Source organism: Taudactylus pleione, unplaced genomic scaffold (assembly GCF_031769625.1).
Source record: "Taudactylus pleione unplaced genomic scaffold, aTauple2 ptg000006l, whole genome shotgun sequence".
Taxonomy (NCBI): Eukaryota; Metazoa; Chordata; class Amphibia; order Anura; family Myobatrachidae; genus Taudactylus; species Taudactylus pleione.
The window spans coordinates 6,047,585-6,060,923 of NW_028284409.1; the positions used below are offsets into that span (position 1 = coordinate 6,047,585).

General features: G+C 39.0%; 1 protein-coding gene across 22 annotated transcripts in view; it reads left to right on the forward strand.

Annotated features, from left to right (window-relative positions):
* Positions 1 to 13,339, forward strand: part of EYA4 (EYA transcriptional coactivator and phosphatase 4) — a 297,758-nt gene that overhangs the window by 208,536 nt on the left and 75,883 nt on the right. For 17 of the 22 annotated variants that reach the window (XM_088452214.1, XM_088452303.1, XM_088452311.1 and 14 more), the window contains 4 exons: positions 3,226 to 3,368; positions 3,473 to 3,616; positions 5,651 to 5,730; positions 8,798 to 8,978. In XM_088452214.1, coding sequence (XP_088308340.1) covers positions 3,226 to 3,368; positions 3,473 to 3,616; positions 5,651 to 5,730; positions 8,798 to 8,978 — 548 coding nt within the window. The remainder of the gene's footprint in view (positions 1 to 3,225; positions 3,369 to 3,472; positions 3,617 to 5,650; positions 5,731 to 8,797; positions 8,979 to 13,339) is intronic. The other 5 variants (XM_088452209.1, XM_088452202.1, XM_088452265.1 and 2 more) reach the window with 1 other exon arrangement.

The window sequence follows — 13,339 nt, forward strand, 5'->3', positions numbered from 1 at the left end:
ATTGTTGCAAGGTTGACAGTTTAAACAATATATTTCTAGAAAATCTAATTGTGTTGAGCATGAAAAAGTAAAATAAAACCTTTATAGGAGAAAAACCTTGATTGTTCCCAAATATGCCTTCGATCAATAAATCCAAATTACACCAAATACTAACATCCAACTCATTTATAAATTATGTTTATGATTTGGCTGTAACACCTCATGTTATAAGTAGTTCCATAGCTTAAATACCTTTACAGTAAAGAACCCTTCTAATGTGATGATTACAACTGATGACCACTTGTCCTTTGTATAGTCCTTGCTACTACAAGTTCTGATATGTCATTATTATTTTCAATGGCAGTATTGCACTTTTTCTCCAGGGCTTGTTCAGGTAATTGCTTTCTAATTGCTGTTCTATGTTTTGCTGCTGCTGACATAAAGATCATTGAGGCCTATGCTGAAATGTAAAGTTCCCAACACAGTAAAGGTGGTATGGACAAAAATGTAGGAAGATCTTGATTTAATAATTTTCTTGCATTTCTGCATTAACATCCCCCCCCCCTAGTTAATAACTCTAATTACAACACAGAGATTAAGCTAATTTATCACAGAATCATTATTTCCTGAGTTCCATATGTAACTAAAGATTGTGGCCGAAAAAGATAATTTTTGTCAAGTACTTTATTTTGGGCCATGCCAAATGAAATATAATAAGACTGTGCAATCTATTTTGTTGGGGGGAAAAAAACATTATTATTATTTTAACTTATTATTTTGTTTTGATGCCCCATTTTTTTGGAATCTTCTTAGGAACTATAAAGCTGAAGACATTTTTTTTTCTATACCTGTGTATAAAAATTGTTCAAGATTGTTTTGAAGATCATTTAGATTAAAGCAACATGATCAAGTTAGGAACACATTCGGTATCATAATTTAACTTTTTGTTTACAAATATGTGAGCGTGACTTGCTCATTTACTTTTACTGGATATTCATAACTATAGCTCCGCTTGTTTAGCTCAAATAGTTGTGATAAAAAGACAAGAGACAACAAAGGGGCCCAGTATACAATAGGTTTATTTCTACATAGTGTGCAGAGATTATATAATCCTTTCTCAGTTCTATTATTGGATTACAATAATAAGCACAAGCCCAGCTTGTTATTAGTAGTGATTGTGCAGTTGCATAGATTCCCACATCTTGTGTTAAGAATATTTTTAATGGAAATGCACCATTGAACCCTTTTTTTTTCTTAATTTTTATACTTTAAATGACATTTTAATATTCCACATTTGCATTTGTCTGCAGAGGATTAAGTAGACATTTCTCTTCCCTGTAAATTTTCTAACAGATCTGCTGCTGCAGTACTAAAGGTCATTTACAGTGGAATGGTGCAAAGCTATTGAAACTAAAGCTGTTTTTTCTCTTTGTGATATCACATGACTGGTCGTGTATTTGGTTTTACTATTCTTCTTTATATGTTGTGGATAAATAAATGAGCTATAAGTGTTGGAGATGGAGCAAGCTTGAAGGTGTTTTGTAGTTTGCGTGACATCCTAAAGTTTTTCAGGGGTCAGACTTTCTTGATTTAATACCACCAGATGGCATTAATCATTCATTTAATTTAAAGTAAACTATTGTATTTAAAGTAAAATAAAAAATCAATTTGAAATTAACACAGGCCTAATACACTCTTAAAGGTTTTTTACTAAGGAGTTTTAGAAGTGAAGATGTTGCCAATAGCAACCAAACAGAATCTACTTAACATTTAACTAGCACCTTCTAGAAGATAATAGCTAGAATCTGATTGGTTGCTATGGGCAACATCTCCACGTCTAAAAACTCTCACTTTAGTAAATATACCCCTTACTTTCAGTGACCAGCAATAGCTACAGATGTGCATAGGCAAACGCAGGGGGGGTTTCCGTCTGCCTGGAAACCCCCCTCCCCAGCCCACAATAGAAATAGTAATGTAATAGAATTTTACTAGTGCTGAATGTTCTTGTCAGTATCACAAATGAAATAATTAGCACACCTGTGGATCTTTTAACATGTATCAGTCAGTAATAAATAACCTGTGCACCAACTAGGAGATCTGGAAAACATTCACTGTTAGGGATGTGCTGCTATAGACCCCAATATGTACATATATGTCCAGGGCAGTGCTAGGTTATTCTGCTGTTCCCCCAGACTCTCGGACTTGCTCTAATGATCTGGAATGGTCCCCACATCTAAAATAAAAACATTCAGCTCAGGCAGGATGGCCCTACTGCCGCAGTTAATGGCTTACTATGATCTCTGGTCCTGTAATTACTGGAATTATGACACACAATACACTTTGAATGATGCATATTAACGCTGGTTAAGTGCTAATACTACCCTCTTCATGGACTGGTCACACTCGTTCTATAATCAAGCATTTGGAAACCCCCCTCTAGAAATCCTGCGTTTGCCACAGATGTGCCCGTATACATCTTTGCTGCAGTCACGCTAAAAAGACCCTCTTGGCGCTCCAGATCCCTTGATACTCTGCTAGCGTCTGTTTTGCATTTTTTTTTGCCGAAAATAGACATGACGCTAACATAGTAGCACTGGACCAGGCGGCTCACTCGTGCCAGGCAAGTCGCACTGCGTGGCGTATTGAGATTAGTTGTATGAGGACAGAATCTGTATATAAGGTATCAAATAGCTGAAGAAAAACAAGAACAGTTCAATTAAAATAAGAGTGTAATTGAAGTGGGCAGTGATTTGACATTTTTCATTATTGCATGTCATGTAAGTTGGACAACATTAACACTTGGACTAATGATCACATAATAGTTTATTAGATGGGCATTAGGGACATTGCACATTAGGAAGTGAATAGAATAAAGACAGACAAAAGGCTCTTAACAAGGCTTGATAATTTGTGATGCAGGGTATCATTGTAAAAAAAAGTCCTCAAATCTGTAAATAGAGATATATGGAACTGATGTAGAGCTTAGAGAGAGCCCTAGCTAGAGCTGTAAGATGCACGTGTAAAAAGAAAACTATAGTTGTAAAGAAGCTTTATTTAAGTAATTCATTTTTAATTGAATATTTCCTGCCATAAATATAGCCCTCTGTATTTTAACAACAATCTTAACCGTTGTGCCAGAATGCTGAAAAATAATATGTTGAAGGAGACAAGAACCAAAACAATTGATAAGGAAACTGTATAGTATATACTGTAGTAAAAGTGAATTGAATTTGTTTTTGACATTAGGCCCTATCCACACATTCTCTCAACACCAGCTGCTCAGACTATGTCAGCCTATGCTGGACAAACCCAGTACTCCGGGATGCAGCAACCCACCGTTTACACAGCATACTCACAGACTGGACAGCCTTACAGTTTACCAACATACGGTATGTTCGCCTCTTTTGTCATCTGTCGCCTTTTTTTTAATGTACAGTACTCTCCATTCCTTAGGTAAACTCTGCCAGTAAATAATTGTGTCCATCTCACGCAGATCTGGGAGTAATGCTACCAGGTATCAAGACAGAAAGTGGTCTCCCGCAAACACAGTCTCCATTGCAGAGTGGTTGCCTAAGCTACAGTCCCGGATTTTCCACACCTCAGCCAGGCCAAACTCCATACTCCTATCAAATGCCAGGTATATCAACACAATGGACCCGATTCTGAGTTGGAAGTAAAACAAAAAAGACCCAGTAACTGTGCACCTTGGTAACACCATGTTGGGCTGCAGGTGGGGCAGATGTAAACTGTGCAGAGAGATTTAGATTTGGGAGGGGTGTGTCCAAACCATACTTGCCAACTCTCCCTAATTGTCAGGGTAGGGAGACTCCCTGAAATAGTAGCAATCTCCCTGGCTCCCTGAAGAGTCCAGCTATCTCCCTGATTGCACCTTACCCCCATTATGAAGCTGTTATATAAAAGAAAAAACAGAGATATATACATTCAAATGGGATCATTAGTATAATTTCCCTGCATTGGTTATAAGGCTACATGGGCATTTTTTTAAATATATCAGTTTGTATTCATCAACATGTAGATCTTACTAACTGCTTTAGGGCTAATTTACATTGATGCAAATCAAGTTTATGACACGCCTCTCAGATGTAGCAGTACATGCCCACTGGAACATGCCCTCATAGGTGTTGCTTTCACAATCTCCCTAAAAAGCTTTTTCAAAAGGCAAATATGGACCAAACTGAAATTGCAGTGTAAGAATGAAGCTGTGGGCTACATGTAACAGCAGCCAGTATTTACCCTGCATGCAAACCGAATAAATGTATTGAAACATTTGTTGTCCAGGTGCAAAGTTACTTGCCCCTTTTTTCAATTATTAAAAATATGTTTACATCAATTTCACGGCTAATTCCACAGCTATGCTTTTGTTTTTCAGTAAACTTAGGTGACTTGAATTACAGTACTGCGTTTTATTTACCAGCGCTTGGCGGACCATTGATTCACCACATATGCCTATGTATATTATTGTCTAAGCAAAATTGTCTCCTTCCTACTTTGGTGGTTCTCTGTTTTCATCCTTTGAGTTTTGCTCACATAGGGCCTGATTCTGAGCATGGATGCTAGGGCGTTTCATTACAAGAACTGGGCTACTCAAAAGCACCGTAGGAGTCAAGCGCACAAGCTAGGGAAGCCTATTTATGATCTCTTGCACGTAGGGCCTAATTCAGATTTGAACTCAAATGCCGATGTATATACAGATTGAGCCTTTTTTAGCCTTTGCACATACGTGTAAGCTGCACTGCACACAAGCAGCGATTGTATTGTGATTACGCTAACACAGAGAATTCATTTGCAAAGTGAGTGTCAGTCAGCGTTTGGGGGATGTATTGGGGGGTGGCTAGAAAACGCAGGCGTGTCAGAAGCAATTAAACACTGTTTTCTGGGCGTTCACAAATTAGCAACTGCGTCCTTTGCTTGTAGCAGGAGGGCCCTCTGCATGTCTGGAGACCGGCTGTGTCAGCAGCAGCATAGACTGATCCAGAAGGCTGGTGTCCACCTGATCTGCGTTCAATGTTTCCGATGTTTCCGGTTTTCCTAATTGATACATTCTTGGTATACTTAAATCTGCCCTTAAACATGCAGAAACAGCAGTTTCCACATATTTTAAGGGAATAAATGATTAATAAATAGTCCCCTTAAGGTGAAATAGTTTTCACCTAAAGCAGGGATGGGGAACCTCAGGCCCGGGGGCTGTATAAGGATTCATTTGGTCTGGCCCTCTGAGCTTTTTTTCTGCTAGGCTTATCTGACTAGCAGGGTGCCTAGAATGGCAACCTGCAGCCAGAATCTATGCAGCAGTGCCGTCTGGAGCGTCCTTAGGATACTTCAGACAGTCACACCGCTGCTCTTACAGCTCCCCGGAGCATCCTTATGATGCTCCGGGCATTGATGTAATCACTGTCAAATGTGACCACGCCCCCATATGATGTCACATGGAGGGGGCATGGCCTGCACCGGGCCGGCGAATAATGTTATGTATATCAAAATAGCCCTCGCAGAAAAAAGGTTCCCTACCTCTGACCTAAAGTTTCACCTAAAAATTATATACATTTCTATAGTATGTTCATATGCTTACTGCTTTCATGATTACATTAACATAATTATTGTAAGTAATATCTTTCCTTTATTAAATAATAAACACATTTTCCGTTCACAGGTTCCAGTTTTACCCCATCGTCTAGTATTTATGCAAATAATTCAGTCTCCAATTCAACCAACTTTAGTAGTCCTCAGCAGGTAAGAAATATATTGTCGTGGATTTTGTTGATTTTTATTGAATGGTAAAGTCAAAGAAAAATTGTGCAGTGATAATGTGAATTAGATCCCCCTCCTCTGTATATTATGTATGTAAGCTTATTGCATACTTGTGTAGGCTCAGCATGCTGTGTGCACAACCTGGCATGTACAACATCCCATGGTTTGTATCAAATTAATGTTCTCCGTCTGTTTGCCTAAGGCGTCTGGTGTTTTGAAACAGCAAACCAGAAAACTCCTTGAAATTTACTTTTAGGGCTACTACATACAGATGATTGTTGAATGCAGTTTAGCTAGGACTGCAGATGTGTTAACCAAATGAAAAAAGTGCCAGTGGTTATTTGTATTATAATTATTATTATTTTATTTATTTAAATAGAAGCCACTCTTTCTTATTTTTATGGTAAATTGAATTAAATGGATCTGTTTCATTAGTGTACATTTTTCATTGGCAAGAACTGGAATTGCCCTTGGAAATACAGAAGGCAGAAATATGCTCCCTAGATCTTATGGTTTGCATATATTTCCATGCAAGATATAGAAGTGGATAGTTAGGATTGCTGGCACCAAAATAGGTTTAGCAATCTTTCTCCTTTTTTATCCCCAGCAAGTGCAGGTTTTAATGTAAGATAGAAATGTTGTACTGTACATACCATAGCGGGATGTAGCATAGTAATATGACTTACTCGAACCATGGGCCCCACTTACATATTTTAATAACCCACTGAAACTGTTGTAATTCTTTAATACTCCCAATGGGATGCTGCTGTAGTGTTTATATTTACATTATAACAGTTTCCTTAGTGTTTTAATAAAAGAGTGGTAGTCTGTGGGGTCTATTTATCAAACAGTGAAAAGTGTGGAGAAGTGGACCAGTGGAGAAGTTGCCCATAGCAACCAATCAGCTTTCAAGTAACATTTATCAAGTACAGTCTATAAAATAATAGGTAGGAGCTGATTGGTTGCTTTGGGCAACTTCTATACTGATCCACTTCTCCACACTTTTCACTGCTTGATAAATAGACCCTTGATAAATAGACTGTTACCTAATTTACCTCTTATATTGTGCCACTAATAATTCACTCTATGCCTACATTCTTAATATCAGTGGTACATCATAAACAGACACAGATGTGTCCACATACATCTATCCTCCATGCTCTACAAGTAGCGCCAATCATAACACGGGAGCTCTGTGTGCTTCGGTAGCGACGGACGGCTTTCATGCGACTTTTTACCTTCAAATGTGTCTTATTCACACAGTGATGCAAATAGCTAGCACAAACAGCTGCCGATGATTAAAATGATATGCAGCATGCCTATATTCTGTGAGCAACTGCCGGTGTATCTGCAGGTGAAATGCTACGTTACAGTGTCAGCAGCTGTAACAGTGTAACGTAGCGTTTTGCATGCAGATATGCCGGCAGATGCACAGAAAACATAGGCATGCTGCACTTCATTTTAATCAGCAGAAGCTGCTTGTGCTACCTATTAGCATCACTGTGTGAATAAGACGCATTTGAAGGTAAAAAGTCACACAAAAAGACACTCGGCAAGACTGAGTCACGCCACAGCATAGCACGATTAGAAGGGCTGTTAAAGTGCAAGGAGGCTAGATGTATGAGGACACATCTGTAGGAAACCTTATCCATATACACAGACTCACACCTAGAGTCTGCTAACACTGCCTGACACATTTTCACTCTGACCACAACATCAAACACGTCATTCCTTATTGTGCTTTCATTTTATGCCCCCTCAATTCCACACTTAAGTTGCTGAAATATCTAGAGAGATTCCTAATTACCATCTTTCTTATTGAAACACCACCTTAATACCTTACTCACTTTTAAACTATCCTGTGCAGGAATTCCACTCAGTTTTGTCCATGACTTATTTTTTCTTCATAAACTGTAATACTCTATAACAACTGTTACGAAGTATATGTGCTAATTTTGACACTATTCCCCCATCCCCATGACAGAGCAAGAGCCTCTGCTCATAGTTACCACGGTGGAATAGAATGCCAAATTGGAGATCCATTATCCACTGCCCACGTGTTGGTCCTGCGCACTCTCAGATGAGCAGAACGGGGGCCTCCGGATACACCTCGCTGGGTCCACTTCTCAGTAGTGGGATGGGTTGTCCTGAATGTAATCTCACACCATGGAGGGTGGAATACTGACTCCTTTCTAGAGCTGCAGTTTTAGTTTATCATCCACTGTTTATTATTCCCAGAATGTGTCTGCTTCTGGACTGTCCTTATTAATGCCCTGAAATTGTCCCTGTTCTCATGAACTTAGCAGTTTAATTTCTATTGTACACTAGATACAATTCCTGCACATAGGCTGAGTTTAGTGAGGGTGTGTCAAGGGCATGTTAACGTAAAAACAGGCTATGAAGAGTTGTGCATAAGCACGGATGCTTGTTTTTTCAGGAGAATCTCTAGCACTTAGGATAAGGCGTACTGATATTGATGACGCTATGTAATCAAGGTTACAGATACGGGTGGTGTGGTCGCATAGATCTGTACAGCTCTGCGTATTCTGTGCCCCCAATGTGTGTGTAATTATAGTTTAATTCTGCATCGGATCCTTAATCTTTAAATATCCTTTATGCAGTTTTAAAATATTTTGTGTTAGAAAAAGAACCTATTAATTTATTATGTGAACTACATGAGTTCTGATGTATGTGACGTGTTTTCAACTGGCAAACCTCTATTTGATAATATTATAGAAAATAAACGTCTGGAAAAAATCTGCAATAAGTAAGAAAAGGCGAACAGTCTGCCTTTATAATTCCTCGTAGCCACCTGTGGCAATTGGTTTCAAGAATGTGCCGTAATGACAGGCTACAGCAGAACAAGATGTTAAGACCAAACATTTTGTAAGCGATTTTCTTTGGTTGAGTGTTAATTCAATGTTAAATCTACCTGAAGTAACAGGATACTGGCTTCAACTAGTGTTAAGAGCTAATTAATCCTTTCTCCTGCCAAATCTCAAATAATCATTTTACTACTTCACTTAATAAATTGTTCCTACTGTTCCAGGATTATCCCTCTTACACAGCTTTTGGCCAAAACCAATATGCACAGTATTACTCAGCATCAACATATTCAGCCTACATGACCCCAAATAACACAGTGGATGGCACCTCATCATCATCAACGTATCAGTTACAGGATTCTCTTTCAGGCCTAACTAACCAGCCAGGTACAGATCTACATTCAGGTAAAATGGATAATTCTATTATATGAAGGTTGTTTTTTGTTTATTTGTTTTTGCAAATTAATTCAGTGATGTAAATTTCCCACATTAAACAAACTGCTAGAGTGTGATTGTTGTGATACTGACACATTTTGTCTTCATTCATCCTTTCAACTGTGGCGCAATTTCAATGACGATGGATCAGGCAAACACTGCACACACACAATACAAAAAATAGGGTAATAGAATGGATCAGTTGGAGAAGTGGGTATTATGGTCTACGGTCTTAAATCCCTTGACGAAACATAGGATGAAATCACTCATAAGAAGTGAAATAAGAAATGTTTTAACAAACTAGAGCGCCGTTATCAAGGTATCCATGACCTATTATACACAATGTAATTGGTGATGACCATATGGGATTTCGTTGTCAAGTAAATTTATACTTATACTATTTATCTATACTAGCTGAAGTAGCCGGGTTCAAATCTTCAAGTTATTAAGTTTTATTATGTGATGTTGTCCAAATCCATCCAGTGGAAGGCCCAGAACAGGCTCCCTAGGTCAAAGTTCTGCCCAGCGCACTCTGCCGTGAGGTCCGACCGGGACTCCAACCACTCCATTAGGCATCCTAGACCAATTGCCACCCCTCTGTGAAGTTTTCATCCAAATCCATCCAGTGGAAGTCCCAGAACAGGCTCCCCAGGTCAAAGGTCTGCTCAGCATCCCTGAGTCAAAGTTCTGGACAGCGTACACCAATGGGAAGCCCGACCAGGACCTCATCCCCCTAGTATGTCTTCTGGGATCCAATGTTACCACTCTGTGAAGTTTTCGTCCATCCAGTGGCAGGCTCAGAACAGGTTCACAAGTCCAAGTTCTGCCCAGCGTACACCAACTGGAGGTCTCACCGGGACCTTAACCCAACATAAAACCTGGCAAGGATCCAACTGGACCACCTCGCATTAGTTTCACCCAATCGGTGCAGGGGTGTCCAAATGTATAACCGGACAGACAAACAAGCCTTATATATATAAGATTTACTAAGCAAAATATCAAGAATTGAATACATAAAATAACTCTATTAGACAATAATATTTAGGTCTCTCATGAATTGCTGTTTTGGGATATTGCTTAATAAATTATCACAGATTATAAAGCATTATGTTACCTTCTATATTAAATAATCTGTACAAGGGAACAGAAAAAGCAATGCTCGCACCAGATTGAAAATAATAATTTTTGCAGCGCCATGTAGCAGCGCTGCGTGCTGGGAAGGGGGTCACAAAGCCAGGCGGGAGGCGTAATCAGTGTGATCAATCCCCGCCACAGGCATAGGGGACTGCTGCGGCTGCTCCCACTGAAGCCCAACACACAGCAGCGTGTGCTGTGCTGCTGTAACCTAAGAGGGAGGGGGGTGAAGTGGTGACGGACCCGGGCCCCTCTAGCAAGCCTGGGCCCGGGTAATTAGTACCCGCTCCCCCCCCTCTCGGCGCCCCTGGTTATAGGCGAGGACAATGTAAAAAATTAAGGATGCAGATGTACTTCAAGGTTCATTCTTCAACCCAGGCAACATCAGTTATCCCAGCTAGCTATAAATAACCTAGAAAGTAGGGCACTTTGCCTTCTGTTACATTCTGTAGATTGCACTCATAGGAATCACCTTTTCCATTAAGTTATAAAAACCCCAGCTCTGTGGTGTCTGTTGTATTTGTCAAGTATCGTGAGATTTATATAATCTTACCCGCCATTAGTTGTTTTTTCTTTTTTGGATTTCTTTTACAATGTATTGTACAGCAACTGTAATGATACGACAGTACGTTTAAAAACCTGTTGTGCAAATATCTTAAAGTATTTTGGATGAAAAGAAGCAAAATATACATTAAACCAGTGCAGGTGATTGATTAACACTCTCCTGTTCTGAAAAGGTTAATACAAACAACTTTATGAGAACCATACAGTTAAATGTCCAGTTGTTCAAAAACCATGCAGTGCTGACTTGTGCAAATCTAAAATAGATGCATACCTTGCGTTCAACAGGACAGCTGCTCATTCTGAATTAGAGATTAGCTTAATGAAATAAAGTTGGTTCTGAAGGAAGAACTAGTGAAGTGAAGGGCAAATCAGTTGAGATTCCCTTACAAAGAACTTGGGCAAAACTCCAGGACAATTAGTTTTATTAAGACTTGAAATAGATATACATCATCAATTTATGTTACTGACTTACAAATAAATTATCAAACCAGCAAAGCCTTGGTGTTGGAGCTTTTCTATTCAAATAATTATTTCAGAACAAAGTTCCAAATCAATGTATATCAATAGGAGTGCAACAACATGGGCTACTGGCCATGTAGCGCAGCGTAGAGATACATTTATCTCTATGCTGTACCATCTCTGTTGTTCACGTGAACAGAGGTTATATAAGTGGCTCATAGTAGCCCGCAAGAAAAATATGATGACATAGGATGCTACAGCAGTAAAAGATGCAGGCAAGCGGATAAAGGCACTCTGATGGAGCCTGCTAACTTCCCTGACAGCTATTCCATCCAAGGTCACTATACATCATCGTTATTCTATTTTATGTCATTGAGCATTGTGTCTCCTTATTAATGAAGTAAACCTTCTACCATTTACATACTCAATCGTATATACACTTAGATAGTCCTGTTTTGCATTATAGAGACAATTGGCCCTATACCTAGGTACACTCCACATCAAATAGGTGAGCAGTTTGTGTAGTATATATACTTCAAGTTATAACCTTTAGAGACCAGACATTTCTAGCACTTAGCGGTTCCCGGCACCTGGGACACCCCAGCTGCACCCGGATCACACCACTTCTCAATCCTGTATACTTAGTCTTGGGCAGCTGGTGCATCCCTGCCCCAGAAAGGAAGCTGAGATATACGAAGACTACCCTCTTTCTCATTTTACCTTAATAACTTTGTCATATGCTCCACAATAGAACATCATTTCAGCCAGGTAGGAAGCCCAAAAGTCAGTTCAGGCTCTTTTATAAATGTCTCCCAAGTGCTTCAAGCTTCAAAGAATTCAGTCATCCGCAGTGAATTAATGAGCTGCATTGGTAGGACTATTGGTTTATCAGTAGAAATACTAGAAGAGGTCCTTTATGGGAGGATGGCGCATCTCATTATTACATGCTATAATTTGTTCTACGTGCAGTTACAGTGTCTGACTACTCAGATGCATTTGCTCCTTGCTTGGTCAAAGTGCTGTAAACTTTAAATTAAATTGTTTACTTGCACTGAACGCTGCTCATTGTTTTGTGTGCCTAGGAATTACAAATGCCACGGTGATAAATATGATTGTCATTGACAACTGAGGTGAGAATAAAATGGAGGTATTTTGCTGATATATAAGTCCTATAAATGGATTAATTAATTTATTGCAGTGAACAGTGCACATGGAAGATAATGCAGAATTACAATTAACTTTAATATCCTGTGCAAATTACAGCCAAACTAAGGTTACTAGATGTCTAGAAAATTGTTCCCCTTCCAGTGGTTGTGCAACGTCTTGTCTCCTAGGGGTAAATTTACAAAAGTGAGAGTTTTTAGAAGTGAGTTTTAAAAGAGATGTTGCCCATAGTAACCAATCAGATTCTAGCTATTATCTTCTAGAAGGTGCTAGTTAAATGTTAAGTAGAATCTGATTGGTTGCTATGGGCAACATCTCTTTTAAAACTCACTTCTAAAAACTCTCACTTTTGTAAATTTACCCCCTAGTGTATACTTCGGACCCGTCCAATGGCCACTGACCATGGGCAGCAGAAGTGACAGCAAACAGCTTTGCTGTCAATGATCCACCATTCAGGAATGATTTATCCATATTAGCACATTGTTATAGGTTGTTAAGTAATCAGACTTCCCTGGCAATTTCTAGAGTAGCCAATTGCCCTGTTGTTAGAAACCAACTTACTTTATAAAACCAATCAGGTGTGATTGTTTCAGACCAAGCATTAACAATGATATCACAACAAAAAACAGCTTTACCGCTTATTAGTCATAAATGAAACTCATGACACTATGTTACTGATAAATAAGTAAACATGACTGTTACTGTAGTTATAGCTGAAATTAGTTTATGATGTAGGTCACAGACAGTAACAATAGGAAACTAAATGAAATATGTCAGATACCCCAAGTCTGTTGATGTAGGTTCAGTCATGTAATAAAAAATTTCAAAAACATTTTAAATCCACTTATATTGCAAGCTTTCACGACACAAAGGGCCCTTCTTTCAGTTTACTTTTCTGCCCTGAAAGCTGATGCAAATGCTACGCTAATTGCTTTTTCTTGTTACGTTTTCCCAATTAAATGTTTCTGCCTGCATAAATAATATCCCTTCCTTTCGTGGGAAGGTTCTGG